General features: G+C 45.1%; 1 protein-coding gene across 1 annotated transcript; it reads right to left on the bottom strand.

The window, feature by feature from the left end:
• Positions 1-1,576: 1,576 nt before the first annotated feature.
• DCT (dopachrome tautomerase) lies at positions 1,577-24,183 on the bottom strand. The gene is made up of 8 exons (XM_086611369.1): positions 23,787-24,183; positions 10,358-10,657; positions 8,788-8,888; positions 7,530-7,696; positions 5,749-5,928; positions 5,508-5,643; positions 3,941-4,142; positions 1,577-1,758 (listed from the first exon to the last, which is right to left on the bottom strand). Exons 1-8 carry the CDS (start codon positions 24,181-24,183, stop codon positions 1,577-1,579), a joined length of 1,665 nt encoding a protein of 554 aa, XP_086467495.1.
• Between the last annotated feature and the right edge of the window lie 2,993 nt (positions 24,184-27,176).

The raw sequence follows: 27,176 nt of genomic DNA, 5'->3' as shown, positions 1-27,176 counted from the left end.
CCCCTTGAGAAGGGCATGTGGAGACCTCAGACATAGCTACAAACTGACACTGATCAGGGTCCGAGTTATATGACACATATCCAAGCCAGGTCTCGACATCAAGTAACAGTGGTCCCTATGTGATAAAAACCCCCGAAAGGCAACCCGAATTGGGAGTTAGGATACTGGGCTGAGCTGCCGTACAAAAAGTGTTCCAATCATTGACATCTTGGGCATAAGCCAGGAACAGGCGTGCTGGAACCCCCCAGGTACACCTCAGAACAGCAGAAACAGCAGGAGATTGTTATCGACCCGATGCAGCAAGGACTACCTGAGGATGTGGTGAGCAAACCATAACTTTTCTTTGCCCCAAAAAGTCCGCGTTTTACACGTAGCTTTTGTCAGTTACACATATTCAAAGCTAAGTATATGTGAAGACCTACTGAGATCTTCTTTCTAGTCTGCACAGCTAGTATTGAGCAGGCCTAGAAAAAAATATTAGAAAGCATTACTAACCAGAATTTTTTATTCACGACTACAAAAGTAATTTTTCCAAGACTCAGGACCTTCAAAATGCAAATCTGACCACTCCATTAATGTAACATATTATGCACCAAAACTGACACCATCCGTTCAGGACTTCCTTCGCTGTGTAAAAATCCCTCTCAAGATAACATAAGAAAGCCACCCAAATATGGTTCAAATCTACATCTAAAAAAATATGTAGGGAATGTATAAAGGAATGTTTAAGATGATGTCTGGGGAGTACCACATCCAAACCTGATTCCCCTACCTGCAAACCTGGGTAATGAGAGCTATCTTGGTCTTGAGTCCTGGGTCTCAGACTTTGAAAATTTAGGTCTAAATTCATTAAACAGTCCAGCAAAGCTAAAATAGAGAAGGATAAGCACCATTTTCAACCTCTGTCACAGGTACTTAACATAGAGGTAAAACACAAGTGTATATCTAGCTGTCAGGGAACTCCTGCTCTTGAATTTCAGGAGAATTGGAATTTGGAGGTTTATCTACTGCTAACATCCGTTTAACTGGAACTAACATATCGAATTGATCATGCTTCTAAAATAAATTGTAATCAGGGGGTTCCTGCAGTACTTTGTCAAACAGCGTGAAACATTTTGAACTTTAAAAAAAAGACTACATTATTCAGAATATTTATTGATTACTGTAAAATAATATGTTATTCAAGTATTATGTAGAGTTAATAACTTTCAGCACATCTCTGAGCTGCTAAGTGAAATCAAAACCACATCGAGGTAAAAAATTATGTTGGCTATTCAAGCTGGTTTTCTTCTGTTTAGATTCTCAGCTGTCTTGATCTAAGTCTATAGAGGATGACTTACAAGTGTCACATATGCCAGACAACGTTTGGCAATGAGAAAAGTCTGGCCTGCCTTGGGCCTTGCACATTTGTACTCAGAGACTTCATACATTACAATTCACAAGATAACAGGAAAACCTAAATGAGAACAATGTAGTAAGCTGCTGAAGGAGCGTGTGATAAATTCTCAGCTAAGATCTCAATAAGGCAATCAAGGTCACTTCCTACAAGAATGAGCAAAGAAACAAAGTGAGGGCACTAGGCCTCTTCCATGTACTTTTTGGGGCTGAAGCTCACATTCATCAGTGGTTCAAAACCTCTTCTCTGCCTTCGGTGCTGGAAAAGTACAAGCAGCAGAACGAGCGTGGCCAGAGCTAGAAGTGCTCCTCCAACTGTGGATCCAACCATGACAGCCCACGCTTGAGTTTCTTCAAGTGAACCTGGGAATACAAAATGTCTGAAGTGAGGACAGCCCATAATTTCATTTCTCAAATCACATGGAAGAAAAGAAAGTATCCCAAAGCCTGATAATTATGATTACTTATGTGGCTCAGAGACCCACTGGCCGCAGGGGAAGCTGGTAATGCACCGTGTAACCAACACACATACCAGAGCCAGAGATGTTTCCTGCCAGAGAATTCTACAGCTGAATTCAAACTTCAACCTTTCATACAAATTAAAGTGTTGAGAACAGGAAAGATTAACAGAAACAAGACAAAAAGACCATTCTCTTATCTAATTTGGCCAAAATTAGGAATGATTTAAGCAATTCTTTCTATAATGACATTTCAGCACAACTGTTTCCAAGTTACTTTGGTCAACAGAAAACCCTCAAATTTTCCTATAGACCACAAAGCAGCCTATTGTCAAACTTTTAACTGAAAATACTACTTAGTGTGGTTCTCCCGACCAAACCCTCCAGATCAAACCCTCTGATTTTGAACCACTTCTGCGGAACCACTGTCTTCTAAGATAATATTGCCCATTCTTAAAATAACCCTGCTTCACTTGGCTAAATAACTTCATTTTGTGTTTTCATTTGTGCTTTCAGAAGCAACAACTGTCTGCTGTCCTGAAAAACACTATACATACCAAGATGAAAATTACATTTGACTAAATATTCACAAAAAAAAACCTCTCAAAAAGATTTAAGGTATTTAAAAGGCACTTTGACATATGGACTTAAATCCACTCACGCCAGCTATAAAAGCAACTAAAAGTTGTGTGCCCCAATTCGCAGTTTCTGTCAACAAAAGAGTTGAGGGCAATCATGCTCAAATTCAGTAAGATCCCAAAATGAATTGTTTACCACTTTACCATCTCTCAAGTAAGACCAGCAATGTATTACCTATGCTGGTTTCTAATGTGGTTACATGAAGTAGAATTAGCAAGTTATATATTTAGACAAAAGAGAAGGGTTTTAATGAAAAACTTTATTCTCTGAACACTGACCACACAGACAGGGAAAGATACACTGCTTCACAGTGAGATAACGATTTATTTAGGTGGGAGTTGAGACGCAGTACAATCATAAGCTGCCTTTGTTCCTCTCTGAGTAACTCATGCCCAAGGGGCAGCAGCATTTCCAAAGCAGGAATGGGGACAGTGGTCCAGGGGGAGGAAAACTAAAACTCCATAAAAGGAGAAGTTTAATTTCTCAGAGGATATTCAGGGGACACCCCTGAGAAAAGCACTGCAGAAGCAGCTAGCGTGTCTCCTCAAGTCAGGGCTCCCCTGCATAAATGCAGCCTGAGAACAAGGGTTTCGATCTTTTGCAGTCTATAGATCTTTAAACAGTCTCCACAGATTAAAACCACCGATACACGGTAAGCATTTAGAAGAAATTTCTGGCCACATAGGTTAGATAAGCACCTACTGCCTCTCAAAGGAATACCGAGGTGGAGAAAGAAACTACTCAGATTTAATCTTTGGTAAAGCAGTTGAAGCATGGTTTTCATGCATTTCTTACACTTGTGCCTTTTACAAATTTTTGAAACTCGTGTTGCAAATTTTGGATTTTGTGCATAAACACTTTGTTTTCTTGTTTTTTGTCTTTATCTGATTTGTGTCAAAGGGAATTTCAAACGAACAGACAAACCCTAAGGCACATCACACCTATGGGCATAGAAAATCTTTAAAACTAGGGGTTTGGGTATCTAAAGATTAATGGAGTTCATCTCTAATGAGATTCATGGTACAGTATCATTTAAGGCCTTGTGCAAAACAAGTATTTTTTAACGACCAGCGTTAGCCAGACGAGCTCCCTGGCAGAGTGCCTCACCTCTGACAGGGTAAAGGATCCTGTAAAAGGCATAAGCAGTGCTGGGGCAGGAGCCAAAATCAAAGACTCCTCAACCCCAAAGGAGCACCATTGTCAACACCGGAGTGGTTCAAGTTGATGCGTTTTGCAGCAGAGCAAACTAAGGATGTGCAGCACTGGTAGTTACCATGGCTGATCTGGTGAGTTGTAGCTACCTGTGCTACTGTCTGTGGTTTCTAGCGAGCAGGTGAACAGACCCAAGTGTTTTGTGAAAAGTGCCTTATTTTCCATATGCCTGTGTTGTTGAAAACGTGAGCTCTCATCTCTTGGCCTGGAACAGCCTCCACACCTCTGCAACGTACCTGGCAGGTCAATGGCATAGGTGTAGCCAAGCTGCTCCGCGGTTTGGAAGAGCTCGTCATTGGTCACAGGAGGGAAAAAAGGGACCATGTTATACAGTCTGTTGTGACCGATAGGGGCCAGCTCCTCCGGCCAGGCGTTGTCAGGGGGGTTAAAGCGCTTCATCCACTCGTCAAAGATGGCATCAGTGAAGGAGTGAAGAACCTGCAAATCCAGACATGGGCACGCACACTTATTAAGCTCTTTCTGAACTCAACAGCACTTAAAACACTCTCGCCTAAGGTGGCAGCAGTTTTTGAGAGAGAAGACGGTGATTTAATTTAGGTGGGATTTACAGAATGGAAAACCAGGAAAGCTCATGAGAACGGAGTAAATTGATCTCCTGCACAGGACATTTTTCTGTATGCGTCCTTGTTGCTCCTTGTTCATAATAAGCTCTTTCTCCAGACAGCTTAATATCAGCTGGTGGTGAATGGGCAGGTCTGTCCTCTTAGGTGAGGCCCACTGACCCCATTCAGCTGAATGTACCTCTGGAACATATTTTACTCTCTCATGTTTGAAGAGGTACAAAAAATTGCTGGAAATTTGATTCCTTCATGCTCATTTGATAGCATGCCACCAGTTCAACAGCTCCAAGTACCCACAAATTTGATCGGGTCTTGCCCAGCGAGTCATAGGTCTATAAAGCACTAATACAGGGAAGTTGTTTCCAAGTTGAGTTCAGACAACTGTTACAAATATCTGGGGCAGTTCATATTAATTTCTGACGCACTTCTGTGTTTTAATCACCACACTGGAGAAAACTTAGGAAATACCTCATGGAAAATAATCTTGCATATAAAATTACAGCATAGTGAAATGAAGATTTCATTGTGTTAGAAAGGAATTTATGTAGGAACTCAAGAATTATTAAGGAAATAAGCTGGAGAACCAGTAGGTAAGTATCTGGGCTAATTTTTCTAACAAAAGATTGGAAACCTAAAATAAAGGTACAAAAGAAATTAATTGTATTAGAATTTCTCTATGTAATCACTGCGGTTTAATCTAACAAAGAGGAAAAGAAATTGGCATGAATTTATTAGAAGAGAAAGATGTGTAAGCAGAATCAACTCTTGGCTTTTTATTTGCACATCCTGTTTGCAGGATGTTAGATGTGCTTCCTTTTAGCCTGTGAAGTTTTAAACAAAGAAACAAACTACTCAGTCTATTGCTCTAAAAATAACTAACCCCACTCTCAGTTTATCTTGTTGCTGTAAGATTGCCTGGTATAAGTTATTAAATTTATATACCACCTAATGGAAGGATTCAGGGCAACATGACTTGGAATAGTAGCTCTTCTCCCTAGAAACTTTTTTATATTTCATAAATCACCCTGAGATTTCTTTGGTCTTTTTTTGACCATTATGCAGGTGCAGCAATGTTCAAGAAAGAGAAAAAAACCTCTCCTTTTCTATTTAAAGGACTTATTTTTAGGGAATTCACTTTACTTCTGTTTTGCAAATCTCTGGTGAGACAGCTGCCTTTGAGCCACAGCCACTGCCACTCACGCTGGGGGAAAAAAAAACATACCACAAAGATGGGATCGTTGGCGGCTGCGTGAGGAAGAACGCTGGTCCCGTTTAGGAAAGAGTGAGCCAAATTATGAAGGCTCAGCATTGGCGAGTTAAGGGCTCCACCTGGTTTATCAAAGCCCTCCAGCGCATTCCTGTGGATGGGTAAAAGCAGCATCAAGTAACAATATTTCTCTGACAACTGTGCACAAAAAGAAAACCCGTGACCCAGTTGGCTCTGGAGGAGCAGAAGGACAAACCTGAAACTGAAACTGGAATTGCGGAAAAAGGGGGGGCTGTCGAACTCCTGCAGGGAAAGGCACCTCCTGACGTCCTCCGTGGTGGGCAGCTGCTCACTGGAGCCCTCGGGTAGCCTCCGCCGCAGCGGCCCTTCGTCACTGCCATTGCAGAGCGTGACCAGGCGGTTGTAGTCATCCAAGCTGAGCATGAGACAGAAAGAGGTACAAGTTAGAAGAAGGTGATGACGTCTGGCTTGTCGGCATTTTCTCCTCTAGCATAAAAGAGGCCTCGGCTGTACATGTGAGAGAGCAGGGGTTAGGGACTGACACCTCCTGAGGTATCTCAGTGCACCTCCCGTGGCCTGGGAGCCAAAGTTCTCGCAGAACTGCCTCTGTGCCATGGCTTCTCATGGCTCTGCAGCCTCTGTGGACGATCAGTCATTTGGACTAAGACTCACCAGGCTCGTCCTCCACAGAGAGAGGATGGTTTAGAAAAGGTGAGCGCAACTCCCTTCACACCTACTCCCCTCCCGAGGGCTTTGGAAGAACAGTTTTTGCCAGACAATCTAAAAGAGTCTTTTGAATTTTGAACTGAAAAAATTTCAGTCCTGGGTAAGGATTAGTTTTTTAACTCTTAACAAAAAGGAAAATCCCACTGTGGGGCGGGCTAGCAAAATGCAAAGAATGACAGAAAACAAGATTTCACTTTCCATCCCTCATCCCCTTTAGAAGAAAAGCAACTGCAATGCATTACATCCTCTTTTTCACGGTCTGGAGTACATCCTGCTGTTGCAGGGTTTGCCTCCTAGCTAATGTAGTAATGGAGAACCAGTTCTTTATATCAGCAAGAGAAAGAGGGAAGAAGGAGGAGAAAAATAGTGTAACTCTTGCGAAAAAAATTCTGTGCTATACAGTATAAAATGAGATGGCATTTTCAGAAACTCCTGAAGTAAGCAAAAGCCCTTCTTTGCTTAACCTTGGCAAGGCAAAAGTTTAGTCACTTCAGTTTTCAAGAAAAAACAAACCCCTATTTATCTCAGAGAAAAAGTTGTGGCAAGATTTAAAGCCAACTGTTGCCTAAAGCTAGAATTTCTGAGAAAGAGACTCTTCTGAAAGCCCTGAGCTCTCGATACCTCTGTCTGACTGACTGCACGCTGCCCCGGAGCTGACAGAAAAATGTTTTATGAGTGTTGTAACCAGCAGCATCTTATGTCGTAACACCCCAGTCCTGCATGTCAAAGCCCTGAGTCAGTATACGCCTACAGAGAGCTGGCAGCGAGCTCCTGGCTGTCTCTGCATTGCTTTCCACGCGAAATCTCAGCCACTTCGAAGTCAATCCCCAAACTGCACTAAATATATCAAGGTTAAGATCTCACCCAATACAAGAGGACAGATTTTTTCAGCCTATCTGTAGCTTGCTATATGCCAAAACAGTTTTATGTTTCTGCTGCCAAAATCAGTCGGGTATTTGATACAGAGAACCGACATGGAGGCATTTCTTTTTTAAAAAGATACTTGCCAATGTGCAAACTCTTCAGGCTTTTGGCAGCCTCAAATTGGCTGAATCGACTAAAATCCCGTACCAAAAGAATCACCTTAAAAAAATAGACTTCCATAACGCCAGGGGGAGAAGTTTACACAGCACCATCTACCCACAAACCGACAGTGATTCCCAGTTTTACAAAAGACGTCTTGGCTCTACGGCCGCCGCTCACTCACACTGAGGGAGCAGCCTGTGCTGTCAATACTGAACAAAAGCAAGGTTTGGTTGGTGGGCAAGCTTGCCCTAGGTATTCTCGCACCTGTTACAAACTATTTGCCACCGGGAGAACCTGGAGCTCAGGCTGATCAGCCCCGGGTCATCCGGCCGCGATGCTCCAAAGAGCTGATCCGTGCAGACGTCGCATTCGTTTCTACCCGTGGCGAAGTTCCAGTAGGGCAGCGCGAAGGAGTCGTTGCCCATCAGTCGCTGCAATGGACAGAAACACGTTAGCAGGGAATTACCTTCAAACAAAAGGGAAAGGAAGGGACTCCAGCAAGTTGTTTCACTGGGTATTCTGCTTTTCACTCTGCATTTCAACCACACGCGCTTCACAGTGCTGCTCCAACCCCTTTCAAAAGACTAGGGCGTTAAGTCAGCCCAAGCGAAGACATTGTCACTACCTTCTCTACTGTTGGACTGCACTTCTTTTGGCCATGTTAGGCTTTCTACCAACTCAGAGACCGGGCAGGAGAGCAGGAGCAGAGATGACTCCAAGCCTTAAGCAACTGAGAGGCTTTCTTTCTGAGCGATGTGAGTAATGGGTAAAATTGTGCATGTGGTTTGCTTTCGCTCTAGAAAGGCTAGCCCTGGGGAAGAATCTGAACTTGTATTAATAGAGGAATACAGTGCATTTACTTGTGCTTGCTTGTTAGATACAATTTCATGCAAGCAAGATCCTACAGCTATTTTGATACCAACCATTTTCATTAGAGATCTGCAAGGCTGAAACACAGTAACATTGCCAACGTGGAAGTAATGCAAATGAGTCAATGCTTCAGCAACTGTCTGTCAGGCACGTTAACACACATTTCTTTAAAAGATTGCTAACTATATATATATTGCTAAATATATAGAACCATAGAATGGTTGGGATTGCACATATTAAACGTATAGCATGGCACATTTAAAGGGGGTAATATTTAGAGTTGCTTTCGTTAAGAGGGCAACTGCAACATCAGCAGACACTATCTGTTATCAAGTTTTATGTGTAGGTGTTGCTTTGATTTTTATTAATAAATACTGGCAATTCACATCTTCGGTCCTCTGTTGTGGAGATGAATAAAAAAAAAATCTCCATGATAACCTTCACATCATTGTTCACAGTGAGAAACTGTTCAGTCCTCAGTATCTTGAAAGCACTAATTTCACTTTAAACAGAAAAGGATCAATGAGCAAACACTCCTGGGAGTTTGTGTAAGAATCTATCCTAGGAAACAGCTTACCCTTGGCTGGCTCGACAAAGTCACATAGCAATAGAGAGAAGCGGCATGAGCAAAGGGAAAGGCTTTTCAGCTAACCTGCAGGTCTCTCTCCAGCAACAGCAAATGGTACCTGTGCCAAGTAACAAAGGCAGGTCCTTGATGGGAGAAATCAATACCTGTGAAGGGGCGGCCAGGTCCTACAAAGAGAAGATAAAATAAGCACTTGGGCATCATATGAAACTCAAGAGAAAGACAGCACCTTCTTCTATTGCCTGGAGTGGAGTTAAACAAAAACCTGCAGCTCTGCACCTTTGGAAAGAGCATGCACATCAGAAGCTACAGCACTTACATGGGATAAGTGAAGCAAACTCCTCTGTGGATATCCACTTCAGTGCTTCTCAAATCTTCACATTCCCTCAAAAGTTGAGTGTTGTGAAGATTCGTCATTACTTCAGTAGATTTTGGGTTTAAGTAGCAGTGTTATTGTCTAAAGTCTTAGCTCCTTGCTAACATGTACCACATTATCTCATTCTCTTGCTCAGCAGCAGGACTTATACCATGTATCTTTCAAGAGAACCTCAGCATTTTCCAGAACCTGCTAACAGTAATTCAACGTCCTTTGCTAATTTTCTTCAAATTGTGCTTGCTATTTCTTGTATTATGCTCCCGTTATTACATGAAAACCAAGACACTCAAAGGCTAGAGGCTTCAAACCACATATGGATTTGTTTACCACTGCAGCAAGCTTCAACCCACATATGAATTTATTTATCGTTGCAGCAGCACTAGAAGTTGCCTCTCCCTTTCCACGTGACTATCCTGTCCCCTGAAGGACCTTTGCTCTTGCTAGGCCAGAGACTGCTTCCTTCAGCCCTATGAACAGAACAGTGTCAGAAGGACACACTGAAGAAAACCCACAGCAGGGTGGCTGATACCCTCTAGCAAGGAGGTAGGTATGGGCTATTCAGCTTGCACATAGGACTGCTGGGTAGAAAAGCCATACTGCTGCCTCCTCCTCCTGCAAGAGCTTTGCGAAATGAAGTTGGCATAGGTACTTCTGTCTAGAAGAGCAATGAGGACTAGGAATTCTGATTTGGGAGAAAGCATGGAGTTAGATATCCAAACCTCTAACCTGGTTTGGTTTTAAAAGCTGGCTGTGGTTAGTCAGGCAAATCCCATCCTTACCGACTTGTTGAAGGCCACAGAAAGCAGTAGCACTCTGGTCCCCAACAACTCTGCATGGTCTTTACCTTTACCACTGCAGAGTCCCTTTCCCACTGCTGCTGCATCTACCCTGTCTTGTGGACTAGGAACATCTTTCGGAAGTCAGTCACTGTCTGACCACACTTCCACCCAACGGTGGAGCCTGTGAACTGCCTCCCTGTCAGACAGAAGATGCATCAGGAGTGCAGCTGGTGTGCTCCAGCTGCCGCAGTGTTCAGTCACAGGGACCAGACCACAGCAGGTCTGAAGCATACCTCCCTCAACTGCAGATGGCCACCAGCTTCTCACCAGCAGCTGTTTCACTCCACAGATCTGCTCCTACTGGGACTCGCTGCTCAATGAAGCAGCACAGCTGTGTTAAGCATACTCACCTTTGTTCAGCAATGATACTTTTCACCCTTTCCTTTACCTGCAGAGCCCCTCAGATAAGAAAAGCACTAACCTAATAGTGTGTCTCTGACTGAGTAGTAATGAAGCCAAACAAAGTAGTTATAAATACTACAGTTGGCAATTTGGGGTTCTTCTCCGGTGGGGCCAAGCAGACTCATCCAGTGCTGAGTTGCAATCACATAGTCTGGGTGAATGGTTGTCTTTGCACGGTCCAGAGCATCGAAGAACTGCTCCCTCTCCTCTGCTGTCAGGGAGTGGACATCCTTCCTCACAACTGGTGGCTTCCTCACATTGCAGTCGGGGCCGGTCCAGCCAAACTTGCAGTCACCACAGTTATAGCCAGCAAAGTTTCCTGGATCGAGAGGAAAAGAGCAGTCATGACATTACGAATCAGAGAAAACTAACACTGAAATGCAGAAGTAAGAATTAGTGCTCTTTTTCCTCAGATTCCAGCTCCTGGAAGGGACAGCTGCTGAGCAGATTGGCAGTTTTGCCAACTGCCTAGCTAGAAGGATGGCTCACTTCCCAGAGCCACAGCAGGGCCAAGAATCACGCTCAATTGGTGAGGAAGGTGAAGCTCTGGGTAAGGAGCTCAGTGCCCCAAGGTGCTAAGAGCTCCGCAAAGCCCTCAGGCATGCAAAGAGTCTCACCGAACAGGGGGCTGAGTGCTTCAGGTTAAGCACGTGATGAAGTGCTTTGTTCAATTGGCTCTCAATTCTCAAGAAGTCTCCAGACTTCCAGGATCAAACTCAAAAAAAGGGTCGGCTCACATGGATCCTTCAACCCAGGAAAAAATCCCCAAACAAAACAGTTCTTTTAAGGACAAAACCTAGGAAAAACTAATGTCTGTTAACAGTGCATCTGGGACCCGACGCAATCCAGGACAAGCACCAGGGGTGCTGCCAATCACACTTTAAGCATTATTAAATGGTGCTGCAATAAGAGCCTGAGAAACTCCGCAGTACTGTTGTTCTCCGCTCTCGTTGTTCTTAAAGCAAGTAGCAGGGTTCGCTCTAGGCTGTTGTCTCAGACCCTCTAACATGGTGGAAGAGCCCAGGGAAGCCAAGCTTGCTTTAAGCACAGCCTCTCGCCCACTGCAGCAGACCACCGGCAGCAGCAGGAAGGCCCAGCTATAGCTCCCTTTGCCTTTGCCGGGAAGAGATGGGGAAGGACCCTGGCTGCTGCAGACATCTGCCTCCTGCCCACTGCAGACATCTGCCTCCTGCCCACACGCAGGCAGTAGCAGGGGTGTAAGACAGCGAGCACTGCTGCCAGGGGATGGAGGAAGTGGAGAGGCAACCAGGGCTCCTCTGGGATCTCCTCTCAGTTCTCCAAAATCTGCACCGAGACTCTGTCAGCCCACCCTTCCTCCAAGCCCAGGTACACGCTCACTCTACAACAACCATGCCAATCATCTTCCAAAATGCTATAAAACCTCACTGCTTTGTGCACATATCAGCACTGCTAGACCCAGGACAGGCTTCAGGCTAACGTGGAGATGGGGAAGTGGATTATGAAGAGCTCCTGGATGGGCAGACATCCCTATACTGTAGGGTTGAGTCTATAAGCAAAACAACAGTTAACACTAAAGTATGATTTCAGATTGTCAGGCACTATAGGGCTCATTACCAATTTCAAAGACCCCCAATGTTAAAAGGGCTGTTACCAAGAAGGTTGTGTAGCTTACGGCTAGCTCTGGGATAAGAGCTGCTGAGCTCTGAACATTTGTGATAGACTCCTCTGATGTCTACCAAGAGGACATGAGGACTCTTTAACTGTAGGTTTGGAGAGCTTATGGTTACTTTGGAGGCTGAGAGCTATAGGTTTACACACTATTGTGAAACTTAGGACCAGTGCTAAGGTTAGGGACCACAGGGTTGAAGACTTCAACTAGGTTTTGGATCATGCACAACCTGATGGCATACCATAAGGACAGTTTCCAGGTGTACAGCTTACATTTCCAGGTGTACAGGTCACGAAGATGATTAGAGGGCTCTGAGAGAGTTGGGTTTGTTCAGCCTGGAGAAGAGAAGGCTCTGGGGAGACCTTCTAGCAGCCTTCCAGCACCTAAACGAGGCCTACAGAAAGCTGGATAGGGACTTTTTACAAGGGTTTGTAGTGACAGGACAAGGGGCAATGACTCATAAACTGAAAGAGGGTAAATTTAGATTAGATATAAGGAAGAAATTCTTCCCTCTGAGGGTGGTGAAGCACTGGAACAGGTTGCCCAGAGATGGTGTGGATGCCCCATCCTTGGAAGTGTTCCAGGCCAGGTTGGATGAGGCTTTGAGCAACCTGGTCTAGTGGAAGGTGTCCCTGTCCATGGCAGGGGGGTTGGAACTAGATGATCTTTAAGGTCCCTTCTTACTCAAGCTATTGTGTGATTCTGTGGTCCTACCCAATGGAGGTAGGAGCAGCTGGGCTCAGCTGCCATGCTCCAGCTAGGACAGAAGGCATTCAAAGCTAGGGCTCTGCATTGATTTAGGAGAACAAAGACTTACGCCAGAAAAAGCAAGCAGTTTATAGTTTTATGAAAGAAAAAAGATTGCATAGATATGTTCTTATGATGAAAGCAGAGATTAAGATGGGGGGAAGCAACATGGAACGTTGATTTTATCACGATATCCTGAGAGTCCCATCAGAAGAGAACGACTGCTGTTGTGAATTTGGTGTGCTCCACTACCTGTATACTTGCTCATTCTTGACAACTCAGCCTAGCATTTAGGGCCAATCACATACTCTGGCCTGTACTGACCAGATGATAAATATCAGGAATATTTTGCAACACTGCCTAATTAGGCCATGTGTATTGCACAAGTTTCAGTACGTGGTTCATGAACATCTGGAAAGCAGCTATTGTCCCCTCATGCTCAAAAGTATAATTCGATCCTTTTTAAGAGAAGAAGGGCAAAGCAGGAATTAACCATGAAGAGATCTGTCAACAATCTTTTTTTGAGATTGGCAGTCACCCTTCCAATAATTCAAACAACCCATACACTCACAGCAGTGGATAAGCATCACATTGAAATATAGCACTAAAAGAACCAGTTAGTGTAGGACCAGGTTTGTCCTGCCCGGTCTTGGTACCAGAACAAGACTCCACCAGTCACTTGTTGAGGCTCTGACAGTGCCTATTCCTCTCTCAGAGAGGGCTCTTTGAATCTACGCAGCTCTCGATGCCCAAGATCATTTTATCAGACAATATCCATATTGTAGGTCGCCACGGTTTAGTCCAGCCAGCAGCTAAGCTACCACAAGGCCACTGACTCATTCACTCTTCCCCCACCCCCACCACTCAGAGGGGTGGAGAGGAGAAAAATGTAACAAAAGGTCTGAGGGTCGAGGTAAGAACAGGAGGGATCACCCACACACCATGGCCCAGGCCAAAACAGACTTGACTTGAAGTAATAAAACTTCCGCCCCTAGGGGTGCAGTGGGGTCAAAAGCCCAACTTACGTGCTTCTATACGAACGCACGCAGTATGGGCAATAAACAAGAGGAACTGGAAGCTCTTGTTATCCGGGGAAACTATGATATAGTTGCCATCACTGAAACATGGTGGGATGACTCGTATAACTGGAATGCTACCATGGATGGCTACAAACTCTTCAGGAGGGATAGGAGAGGTAGAAGGGGTGGTGGGGTTGCCCTGTATGTAAGGGAAGGTCTAAACTGTTTAGAGTTAAATGTTGGGGATGACCTAGTAGAATGTCTGTGGGTGAAAATCAAAGAGGGGCCTATGAAGGCGGATATTGTAGTGGGAATCTGCTACAGGCCACCCTGTCAGGACAGTGAGACTGATGAGCTATTCTTTAAACAACTGGGGGAAGTCTCGCGCTCACTAGCCCTTGTCCTTATGGGTGACTTTAACCTGCCTGATGTCTGTTGGAAGTATAACATGGCAGTCAGGAAACAGTCTAGGCGGTTCCTGCAGAGTGTGGAGGACAACTTCCTATCGCAACTGGTCAGTGAACCAACTAGAGAAGGTGCTCCCCTAGACCTGCTGTTTGTGAACAGAGAAGGTCTTGTGGGAGATGTGAAGGTTGGAGGACGCCTGGGGCATAGTGACCACGAGATAATAGAATTTTCAATTCTAGGGGAAGTTAGAAGGGGGAACACTAAAACGGCCAAGCTGGACTTTGGGAGAGCTGACTTTGGGCTGTTTAGAAGTCTGATTAACAAAGTCCAATGGGAGATAGCTCTCAAGGGTAAGGGGGCGCAGGAGGGTTGGTTACTATTCAAAAAGGAAATTCTGGAGGCACAGGAGCGAGCTGTCCCTGTGTGCTGGAAGTCGAGCCGCCGGGGTAGAAAACCAGCTTGGATGACAAAGGAGATTTGGGAACATCTCAAAAGAAAAAGGGATGTCTATAAGTCTTGGAAAAATGGGCAGGCATCCAGGAATCAATACAGGGAGGAAGTTAGGACATGTAGGGAGATAATCAGGGGGGCAAAAGCCCAATTGGAACTTAGACTAGCCAGCTCCGTAAGGGACAACAAAAAGTCTTTCTATAAATATATTAATAACAAAAGGAGGGCTAAAGATTACCTCCAGCCCCTACTGGACTCAGGGGGTGCGTTAGTCACTAGGGATGAGGACAAGGCTGAGGTCCTTAATGCCTTCTTTGCCTCAGTCTTTAATAATAAGGTTAGTAGTTCCCAGGTGAGCTGGCCTTCGGTGTCTGAGAGCAGGGAGGGAAAGCAAATCGAAGCTCTTGTGATCCCAGAGGAACGGGTCAAGGAACTGCTCCTCCGGCTGGATGCCCACAAGTCTATGGGGCCTGATGGTATCCACCCGAGAGTCCTGAGAGAGCTGGCGGATGTCATTGCCAAACCCCTGTCCATTATCTTTGGGCAGTCTTGGCTCACTGGGGAAGTTCCGCTGGACTGGAGGCTGGCGGATGTTACCCCCATTTACAAAAAAGGGCGGAAGGAGGATCCAAGGAACTACAGGCCTGTCAGTTTGACCTCGGTGACGGGCAAAGTCGTGGAACAGGTTATCTTGAGTGCTATTAATGAGCACATACAGGTTAACCGGGTGATCAGGCCCAGTCAACATGGGTTTATGAAAGGCAGGTCTTGCCAATCAAACCTGATCACCTTCTATGACAGGGTGACCTGCCTAGTTGACGAGGGAAGGGCTGTGGATGTAGTTTTCCTAGACCTCAGTAAAGCCTTTGATACAGTTTCTCATAGTGTTCTGGTTGAGAAACTGATAACTGCTGGCCTGGATAGGCACACCCTCCTTTGGGTTAAAAACTGGCTGGACGGCCAGGCCCAAAGAGTGGTGGTAAATGGGGCTAAATCCGGCTGGAGGCCGGTCACCAGTGGGGTTCCCCAGGGCTCAGTGCTGGGTCCAGTTCTGTTTAACATCTTTATCAATGACCTGGATGAAGGAATTGAATGTACCCTCAGTAAATTTGCGGACGACACCAAGCTGGGAGGCTGTGTCGATCTGCTCGAGGGTAGGGAGGCCCTTCAGAGGGATTTGAACAGACTGGATCGTTGGGCTGAGGCCAATGGCATGAGCTTTAATAAGGCCAAGTGCAGAGTCCTTCACTTGGGGTATAAAAACCCCAAGCATCACTATAGGCTCGGGGAGGAGTGGCTGGAGAGCTGCCTGGCGGAGAAGGACCTGGGGGTGTTGGTTGACTACCGGCTTGATATGAGCCAGCAGTGTGCCCAGGTGGCCAAAAAGGCCAATGGGATACTGGCGTGTATCAAGAATAGTGTGACCAGCAGGAGCAAGGAAGTGATCCTGCCCCTGTACTCGGCACTGGTGAGGCCGCACCTGGAATATTGTGTCCAGTTTTGGGCCCCTCGCTTTAAGAGAGATATTGAGCTCCTGGAGCGAGTCCAAAGAAGGGCGACTAAACTGGTCAAGGGGCTGGAAAATAAAACTTATGAAGAGAGGCTGAGGGAGTTGGGGCTGTTTAGCCTGGAGAAGAGGAGGCTGAGGGGAGACCTGATTACGGCCTATAATACTTGAGAAAAGATGGTGGGGAGGTAGGGGAAGGGCTCTTTACATTAGTGATGGGTGATAGAACAAGAGGAAATGGGCATAAGCTTAGTCAGGGGAGATTCAGGTTGGATGTTAGGAAGTATTTCTTCTCTGAAAGGGTTGTCAGCCACTGGAATAGGCTGCCCAGGGAGGTGGTTGAGTCCCCATCCCTGGATGTGTTTAAGAATAGGGTGGATGATCTACTTGAGGATATGGTTTAATGGGGATTAGAGATGGTTGGACTCGATGATCTCTAAGGTCTTTTCCAACCTAGAAATCTATGAATCTATGAATCTATGACTTGGGGACAAATAGATTTAATTTGTTACCAGTTCATTCAGAGAGGATAATGAAAAGCAAGACCAGATCTTAAAAACACCTTCCCCTCCGTCCCTCCCTTCTTCCCGGCTCTACCTCCTCCTCCACAGCAGCACAGGGAATGGAGGGGTTGCAAGTCAGTTCGTCACACCTTGTTTCTGCCACTCCTTCCTTAAAGGGTGAGGACTCCTCACACTCTTCCCCTGCTCCAACATGGGACTCCTCCTCATGGGAAATAGTCCACAAACTTCTCCAACATGAGTCCTTTCCACAGGATGCAATCCTTACCCATCGGGCTGCTCCAGCAAGGGCTCTTCCCACAGAGTCACAGCTTCTTAGGGTGCAGCCACCTGCTCCAGCATGTGGTCCCTTCCCATGGACTGAACATGTTTCTGCTCCACCATCAGCCTCCAGCAGCGTGGGGGGTCCTTCCCATGGAGACAGTCCTTTAAGAACTCCTTTGGGCACAGCCCTCCCCACCTCCTCTCTCTCTTCACTGCAGATTCCACCTCGCTCAGGTTCCTTTATTCGTTTTCCTAAATATGGCATTTGAAGAGGCATTGATTGTCTCGGCCCTGGCCAGAGGCAGGTCCGACCTGGCCAGAGACTGTTCCAACCAATTTTGGAGCCAGGGAAGCTCCTCGCATTTCCTTACAGGGGCTATCTCTGCAGTTCCTCCCCTGCTACTGAAACTCCATCACACAAACCCAGCACATAGGTATGCTCTCTGCACCTCAGGCTATGAAAACAGATTTGCAAAAGCCTGAAATGATGAGTCATCTTTAGGAGAAAAAAGCTTCTCTCCACCTGCGTGGCACCTGGAGCCAGGTGGACAATGACTCCTCACCTGTTTCCCTTGGGCAGGTGCTAATTATATCCAACTGATGCTCTGCAGAATTTTCTCCCTTAACCACCTAATCTATGAAGTAATGATGTAGTTGCCAAGCCAGTCTCCATGACATTTGAAGTCATGGCAGTCAGGTGAAGTCCTTAATTACTAGAAAAAGCAAATATTGCACCCATTTTTAAAGAGTAGAAAAGAGGACCCTGGGAACTACCAACCTGTCAGCCTCACTTCTGTGCTTGGGAAGATCATGGAACATGATCCTCTTAGAAGCTATGCTAAGGCACATGGAAGACAGGGCAGTGACTCAAGACAGCCAGCATGGCTTCACCGAGGGCAGGTCGTGCCTGATCAACCTAGTGGCCTTCTATAATGGAGAGACTACATCAGTGGACAAGGGAAGAGCTACAGATGTCATCTATCTGGACTTCTGTAAGGCCTTTGACAGGGTCTCCCACACCACCTTCTCTCTAAATTGGATGCATATGGATTTGATGCATGGACTGTTCAGTGGATGAGGAATTGGTTGAATGGTTGCACTCCAAGAGTTGTGGTCAATGGCTCAATGTCTACAGAGAGATCAGGGATTAGTGATGTCCCTCAGGGGTCCATACTGGGACCAGTACTGTTTAATATCTTCAATAATGACACAGACAGTGGGATCGAGTGCACCCTCAGCAAGTTTGCAGATGACACCAAGCTGAGTGGTGTGGTTAACACACCTGAGGGATGGGATGCCATCTAGAGGGACTTGGACAAGCTCAAGAAGTGGGTCCATGTGAACCTCATGAAGTTCAACAACAAGGCCAAGTGCAAAGTCCTGCACATGAGTCAGGTCAACTCCAGGTATCAATACAGGCTGGAGGATGAAGGGATTGAGGGCAGCCCTGCAGAGAACTTGGGGGCACTTGTGGATAAAAACCTGAACACCACGTGTACTTGCAGCCCAGAAAGCCAACCATATCCTGGGCTGCATCACAAGAAGTGTGGCTAGCAGGTCAAGGGAGGTAATTCTGCCCCTCTACTCTCATGAGACCCCACCTAGAATACTGCATTCAGCTCTGGGTTGCCAACAGAAGAGGGACATAGACCTGTTGGAGAGGGTCCAGAGGAGGGCAACAAAAATGATCCGAGGGCTGGAGCACCTCTCCTATAGGGTCAGGCTGAGAAAGTTGGAGTTGTTCAGCCTGGAGAAGAGAAGGCTCCAGGGACACCTTATTGTGGCCTTTCAATACTTAAAGGGGGCTGATAAGAAAGCTGGGGACAAAGTTTTTAGCAGGGTCTGTTGCAATAGGACAGGTAGTAACGGTTTTAAACTAAAAAGAGTATAGATTCAGACTAGATAAAAGGATTAAATTTTTTACATTGAGAGTGGTGAAAACACTGGAACAGGTTGCCCAGAGAGGTGTTAGATGCCCCATCCCTGGAAACATTCAAGGTCAGGTTGCCTGGGGCTCTGAGCAACCTCATCTGGTTGAAGATGTCCCTGCTCATTGCAGGAGTGATGGACTAGACAATCTTTAGTGGTCTCTTCCAACCTAAACTGTTTTATGATTCTATGATATTATTAGGATATAGCACACAGTAGACATTTTCAGCAAGACGGAGAGACTCTTTCAAGATCCTTTTGAACACTGGGACTATAGGAACATACAAGGATTTATGCCTTAGCATTTTTTTGCCTTTGGCGACCAACACATAGCAACTCAGTGTACTATCTCTCTGAGGCTACGCCAGGCATGACTGAGGTTATTCTCATCTCTTGTAGTTCCTAGAAAATATAGCGTGGAAGGTTTTTCTGGTACACAGCCAGGAGATCACGTCATAGTCAGGGTCCAGATTCTCCCTGCTTGTTCCACTGCTTCCAGGAATGACCATCATACCGCCACTGGGCAAAAAAAAAAAATCATCTGGGATGTCTTCTCCACTAACCTTTTTGTTTGCAGATGGGATCACATGCCTCGGGAGCTGCCTTCTTCCGTGCTTTATCTCACCATCATTAGTGGTGGTCTTTCCTGGTCAAGTTGGGTGAATTTGGCTGTTTCTGCAGGCACTATGGCCATGCTACTTTTCCCATTGGGCCATTCCATGAGCAAGACACTGAGAAAATTATATTTCTTATGACATGACATTTGGTATGTACTCATAGACATCACTGGTACCTGCTAACACATACCACTGTAACTCCTTCTCAAGCCCAGCGATTGCTGAGCTCACAGACAGGGAGTTTCTATCTCTGAGAAGAGTCACAGCATGTGGTTGGCCTTCAGACACTGAGCATAACATAAATTAGTAATTCCATCAACTCAGTGTCTTTTCTTCAGTAAAAAGGAACCCATCCAACACTCACCACCTTCTGCCTTGTTTTGTTGTACCAAGATGAAATTTGAGCAGCTGTCATGCCTCTTCCTTTCACACAGACCAGCTTAACGCACATTATTTATTGGATGGGGAGAAAGGGATCCTTTTCAGACTTCTTTAGCCAGTGCATTAGAACAGGAGCTACAATAGATTTGAAACACCAGCATACTGAAGTATCCCAAGGGTAGAATCAAGATTGCTACTATATGAGACAAATGGCTACCTCTTCTGCCTCTTCTAGCTCTTCATTTGGACATACTGTTAGGCTGTAGGATGTGGAAGATCTGTACATAGCACAGGTTCTAACAGGGTCATCAAGGTATAGGATTATACTAAATTATAACCATAGCCACGTTGCCCTACTATAAGTAAATGAAGTGCATTTTATAACTACTTCAAAAGCTCATTTTTACCTAATGGGAGGGCCATCATATCAGCTACATGGCTTAACTGGCAATTTGCTTATAACTAAACAGTAGAATTTAAACCTTCTGTCCCCAGCATGATTATACATTTCACAAGAATGTGAAAAGATTTAATTTTTTTTTTCCTCAGAAAACTTCTATGGAAAAAAAAATGGAGTAATGTTTAGCACATGCCCACATGTGAACCTTGGAAAATGAAAGACAAAAATGAATTATAATGATGTTTAACTCCTCAGTGAACTCAAACTACGTCACTGTTTAATCATTGTCACAATCTGTGCTAGCAACCCCATGACTGACTGGAGTGGTTTTTTCACAATAATCTTCTGTACTAAGTTTTTTAAATGGTATACCAGATCTGTATCCTATTAGTATAATTTTATCCTTTAGAACTCAAAATAGCATTTAGCTCATAAATCTTCTAAACCAGTATTCTTCTAAACTAAATTTAACTATCCCACTGAAATATTGTTCTGTTGTGTAATTAGCTACAAGCATCAATTTTCAGGGTCTACCAGACTGCTGCATCCAGCATTTTATCCAGTTCAACACATACAGCTTATTGAAACACAAATGACCGCATTTTCCTTTACATAGTACTGCATGCTGTCAGGAACTGTCATCAGGTCGTTTCACTTTCAGAATTTATTTAAATTAAATTAATATTAAGTGCACCTAAACCAATTGTAGAACACATACAATGGATTCAAAACTGAAAATAGACAGGAAATAAAAATTCTGTGCAACTTCCCAGCTAAATTCATGCCATAACTACGTATTTTTTCTAGAAATTCTATTATTGCTGCCACCAACACATTGAGTGAAACATGCAGCAAGCAGCATCCTGACAACAGACTTGTAATTGTCTTTTTCACCATGGCTCTCTGCACAAAAAGTGGGATGTAAAGTTGGATCTTTCTGTTTGGTTGTTTTGGTTTTGTTTTTTTTTTTTTCTTTTCAGAAATGTTCAGCGCCCAGACCTGGATGGATACTATTTTAAGATATTTTTACCTCATTGAACAGGTATAACAGACAGCCAAATTTTCAGTGTTCCTTTCATCCTTGGCTATTGAGTTTTTAGCAGAAAGCTCAAACGGAGTCATTTATTGTGAGAACTCTAGACTCCCCTCATTTGGAAAATCCCAGTCCCTGTTCCTCACAGCTCCTCCTGGTTTCCTACCGTACCGGCATCAGCTCTGTGACACGCTTAAATGGCACTGTCTAACCAGATATAATCAGCTACACGGCAGTTGGAGTTCCCACAGCTTATCCTTTACGCTATGTCTAAACTATAAATTAAATAGTGCCAAGATGGCACCGGAATGCAACCAAACATTTATATCGTTCAAATGCTAGAAAGAGCCTTGGCATGGGTTGGAGTTTGCACAAGCCAGGAAGCATTTCAAATAGGCAGTTTGCACATAATCCATTTGGAAAATAAGACACCTTAATAATAGAGATGTGCACTGCTCCGTGTCCCTTTGAATACGCATACTTAATTTACTACCATAGGTACCACAGCCCTAGATGCCTAATAAAGGCCACATGTCACACCACTTAAATCTCTGGTGTGCCCACAGTCAACCAGTGCATAAAACAATGTAAAAAAACACAACAAAATACTAATACACACAGTCACGCAACCACCAGCATTGTAAAAGCATCAAATCTAATTCAAATCCCAAGCAGTCGTGAACTTCTTAGTGTTCTCCTAGAAAGGCCTTTGCATGCAGCATCAAGCTGGCCACAGCAGAGTAGAGCTCAGGAAACCTTTCTGAAAATCATTCTTAAGGACGCCTGCCACCTTAATGTTTTATCACTGGTATATTTAGATAAAAAAGACTGCAAGGAGAAAGAAGAATATAACAAGTGAAATAAAAACAAGAGTAGACATGCAGAGAAATCAGAGTTGAAGAGCCAAGGAGATTGGACTGCTCAGGAGAAGGAAGGCTGCATGAAACGACACTGGGTTCTGGTCATTTAACTTGGGACCCAGCCCTGCAAATACCAAATACTAGTGCTTACCTCTACTTGGACAAGCAAACTAACATCTGCCTATGCAGACCACATTTGTCTACACTGCTCTTCAATTCACTCCCAGGTTTTGATGCCCTAATTACTCAGGCTGTGTAACTATTGGTGTATGCCCATGTGCACCAGTGATCTTCTGACTCAGGGTCTGTGCCTGTATGTGATACCTGCCTTTAGTTTTGCAGGTATATAAGAACCTTTAAAATGAAAAAAAAAAAAAAATAATCAAAATCTACATCCATTTTTTGTTAAGTGTCTGAAAAAGTACTTTCACACAAGCATTTGAAATCTAGTCAAAGAAAGAGATAAAAACCAATTTATACTCTAAAGTCTGTTGTTATTATTTTGAGGAGCTTCAGTAACACTTTCTATCCATTTAAGGCATCTGCCACTACCTCTCTGCTTTCAGCTGATAACAGCATTGCAAAACTTAACCTTGTGGGCTGTAATCTTCTGCAATGCTTCTTTCTCAGATTGATCTGGGCTTTTTTGATATCAAGAGCTGCAGTATATTTTAGACGAAACAGTTCAGTTTGTAAGAACCAGGCTAAAGGAAAGCAGGCTATTCTTCCCATGTTAGAAAATTCAAGCAACTCTATGTTTCCAACAAAAAATCCCAGGCTGCGATTGAAACCTCCCCAGCAGGTGACTTCTGTTCTTGAGACATGCCTTTTACCTGACTGCTGGTACCATCTCCTGCCAGCCCTGCAAAGGAACCCCAGGCTGAGGCTGTGGTTCCTGCCCATTTTAACCCTCTTTCAACCAGGGCTGCTGCTGAAAAAGGGTCTGTCACCTTATCCTGCGCCAACCTCACCTTCTCACTCCCTCCCTCCTGCCAGCACTAGTGAGCTGGTCTTATTAAAACCTGATCTTTTTGTCCCAGTTAGCCTTCCAGCACATCAGCTCCTTGATCCATTTAACCTCCAGCATGTGAACATGGAAGCCCATGTAAAGTCACAGGTGGGAAGGAGAGGCTGGAGACGGGGAGGAAAAAGACAGGATGGCCTCTTTGGTGGTTGTACAGACCTATTTCAGGTTAAAGTGACTTGTAGACTTAGTTAATGACTCTGGGAAAGACCGCAGCCAGACACGCACCTGTTTTCGGTGCACAGGGATATATCGTGCTGCAAAGCACTACTCCAAGGGGACTAAATCTCTGATCAGTGCGCACTGATCCAGGTTCACTGAGCCATTATCAGCAGCAACAGAGGTTTGAACACAGCATTGAAACATCCAAATCTCCACAGAGAAAGGTGATGGGTGGTACAGGGACAACTCCAGCGGGAGAGAGGAAAACCCAGAAGTTGGCATGAGAGAAAACGCTTTTTCAACTCTGTTGCTCTGAACAAGTGCTGATAGCATCATCAACATGACAGTATTTTTAGGAGACTGATAGCATTTGAAGCCTTCTTGACACCTTATGCCACCAGGAATGTTTCTGGCCTTGGGAGTGAGGTTAGCAGACCCATCCATCCCCATCCCCTCATCCTGGCACCCCTCTCACCTGTGCACCGACAGCTCTGGTTGAAGAACTTGAGGGGCCACCGTTCCCGGTCATCCACATTTCGAAGGGTGTAGGGGCCACTCCAGGGCTGAGAGTCTGCCTGCACCTCCTGACACTGTCCCCTGCCCTGCAGGGACCCACAGACATCACCTGGCTCCGTCCCCAAGGCCGGGCAGCAGCGCTTCAAGCGGAGGGCGTCCACCGTCATGCAGGCGCGGGGGAACTGCGCCTGGGCACCGGGGGGACAGCAGCAGCTCAGGTAGCCCAGCCCAGCCCAGCAGAGCCACCTCAGGGCTCCCATTACAGCTGGCTGGAGGCTCTGCCTCTCCACTGCGCGTGAGCTAGCAGAGCAGGGAGATCGCCGCCGTGGGAGAACCTGGCCTCGCCACCACGCCATGCCCCAGCCAAGCGGGATAATCCTTCTCACCGCTGAGGATGCCGGTGTCGGGTGTTTGTTTAATCCCGGTCTCTAATTGCCTTAAATGCGGTTCAAAAGACTGGAGCTTTGGCTCCGTGGTGCCTGCCCAGCAGCCACAGCTTTGAGCAGGGTTTATATAGAGGTCGGGAGAAGCCCTCGTTAGAGGGATTAGCACGGCACAAATCCTCGTGTTTTGCACATGACATCAAGGGCAGAAAAGACGCCAGCGTGAGAGCAAGTCCTGCAGGCTCTGGCAGCTTGTCAGGAGAATGAATGCCTCAGATTTATTTATCCAGGTCTTTCCTGAGCTTTGAGAAATTGATGGTCTTCTTTTAGCTGAGGTGGCTGGAGAAACAGGTTTATTCTTTTAATCGAAACCCTGTAAACAGATGATAAATAGAAGAGAAAACCCCTTCTCTTTTCAGTTCGTTCACTGCAGGATAATACTTGCCGCTAAAGCAGCAGCAGTAGAAAAATGAAGTGGAAGCACAGAGGGTATAGGAGTATCATTAAGGAAAATTAATAAACCTGGGAGTAACAGCTTGGGATAGAGACTCCACCTGCTGACTGTAGAGTTCCAGTACTTGTACTTTAAATATCTGAGTGGCAAGTGGAGAAGAGTTCCCTTCTTAATGGCCATTTTGCATGAAAATAAATTATTTAATTGTTTTTAAAGGGTGAGAGGTCCTTGTTTGCTCTCTAATCCTTTCTCCATCATTACAGCAGAGGTTGTTTTGGGGCTGGTCTGGCTGCTAGGCTTTCAGAACTGTCACAGCTGAGCATTTATTACCCACCTGGCAGGAGACAGTCTGTAAGATCAATACACACACCAGACATGCAGACAAGTGGTTTTGCTAAGGACATCGACAAAAATTACTTTAAAAAGCTGCCAGCGTGCAGCAGTTCTTCTCCACAATGCAACTCCTATGTGCTAGAGGAATAAAATTAATAAATCAAAATAAAGTCGTGGTAAGTCATGAGAGGAGTCTGAAGCAATAGCTATTAGTTCAGCTCCACCATACTGAAAAAAAACCTGGCAACTCCCTTTGCTTCGCTGAAAGCTTTCTCTACCTCCCCCCTCCACACTAAAATTGTTTAGATGTATAATGAAAACAGCTGTGGTTGTGTCTGTACTATTCAATATTTCCATGGATGTTCAACCACATCACTCTGGCATAAGAAGTCTATTATCTATGCAGCAAACTTATCATGCAGCTAAGGAGCTCATCCAGACTGCAGACACTGTCATCAGCACTTTCGGGTTCTCCAATCTTTATATAAAAAAATTTATTACTTGCCAGATAAACTAAAATATGATTCTCCTTCATTTTTGGAAGTACAAAGCCAATTAGCAATACCACATAGTCTGAAACGGGTTTCAACTCATCTCCCTTAAGATTCAATTTACTTGCAACTGGCTTTCGCCTGCTGCTCTCAACACAACATGTGAAAAAGACAGAAAGTAAGACTAGTTGCTAGAAAAATATGTTGAAGAAGCTCAGGAGTTACGAATGGAGGTGCTAACTCAAAAACACTCTGAAGATCGCACCTCCCTGTACTACTCAACACCTGAACACGCTTCTGTGTGGGAAAGATCAGTCCTTGAATCTAAGTTAGACAATGTCTTGAACCAAAGTTATCAACATACCATCTGAGAGCAATTAAGGTGAACACACATTTTATTAGCATCACCAAAGAAAATATAAAAAAAATATGGACAGGATTCAGCTAGCTGACTAAACCCCTAATCTGAAGTGCCTATACATAAAATACGAGTCTGCAAACAAAGCTGGCTCAGTTCACAGAATCATAGAAAAGTGCTTACTGCCATTTGAGAGCCTATGTGAGGCAGAAAGAGTAAGCACAGAGAAACGTGAGATACTGAGGCAGACAAGGCGAGGAAAAGTGCTTCTAATGTCATACACGAGGAAGAAGAAATGGGTAATTTTCGTAGAATCATAGAATGACAGAATGGTATGGGTTGGAAGGGATCTTGAAGATTATCGAGTTCCAACCCCCTGCCATGGGCAGGGACACCTTCCACTAGACCAGGTTGCCCAAAGCCTCATCCAACCTGGCCTTGAACACCTCCAGGGATGGGGCATCCACAACTTCTCTGGGCAACCTGTTCCAGTGCTTCACCACCCTCATTGTAAAAAATTTCTTCCTTAGATCTAATCGAAATCTCCCCTCTTTCAGTTTAAAGTCATTGCCCCTTGTCCTATCACTACATACCGTTGTAAAATGTCCCTCTTTTCACAGGAGTGTGGAGAAAAGGAATAGCCAATAGACGATAATATAGAGACTACTTCGTGAGCAGGGAAAAAAAACTGGGAGTAGGAGAGTGGCATGTATGTAGGTTTTCTTACGAGTACATCCAGCTACACAATTTTACAAAACTGGGAGCATACTACAGCATGCAGCACTAGTATAGATGTGGTGCTGGTCCTCGGTAATGCATCAACATTTTAGGAGTGCCCTCTCTGGCCAGGCAGGGAGCATCCGGATGGACAGAAAAAGGACGGACAGAGATGGGACGGACAGATCCCGCATCCTGGCGTCACCGCGTCGGTGCCCGTTGCAGGCCTGCCAGCATCGGCAGCCGCACGCCGCAGCATGACACACTGTGCGGAATCCACCGAGCAAAATTACAAAAAGACGGTTGTCTTTCAATTAGTCATCAGGAAAACGGCAGGCACTGCCCGTTCCTTAGCGCCTCGCTGTTCAGAAGTTCGTGCAGCTCCCCCTCCCTCGGCTAGTGCGCTTAAAGAAAGGAGCCGTTGTCAGGGCCACACAATGTCAGCCCTATACCGGTTTACAAAACAGTGTGCTGAATGATTTTTTATTTACTATGGGGTTTTACTATCTCTTGAAAATGAGTAGCGCTGTGTGTTGGCGCTGCCGCTCAGAACTGCTTGTCTGCAGCTATCACAGGACTTCTCTGGCTGTGAATCTGAGCACATGAGCAGTGT

The sequence above is a fragment of the Tauraco erythrolophus genome, chromosome 1 (assembly GCF_009769465.1).
Source record: "Tauraco erythrolophus isolate bTauEry1 chromosome 1, bTauEry1.pri, whole genome shotgun sequence".
NCBI lineage: Eukaryota > Metazoa > Chordata > Aves > Musophagiformes > Musophagidae > Tauraco > Tauraco erythrolophus.
This window is presented reverse-complemented; position numbering and strand designations above follow the sequence as displayed.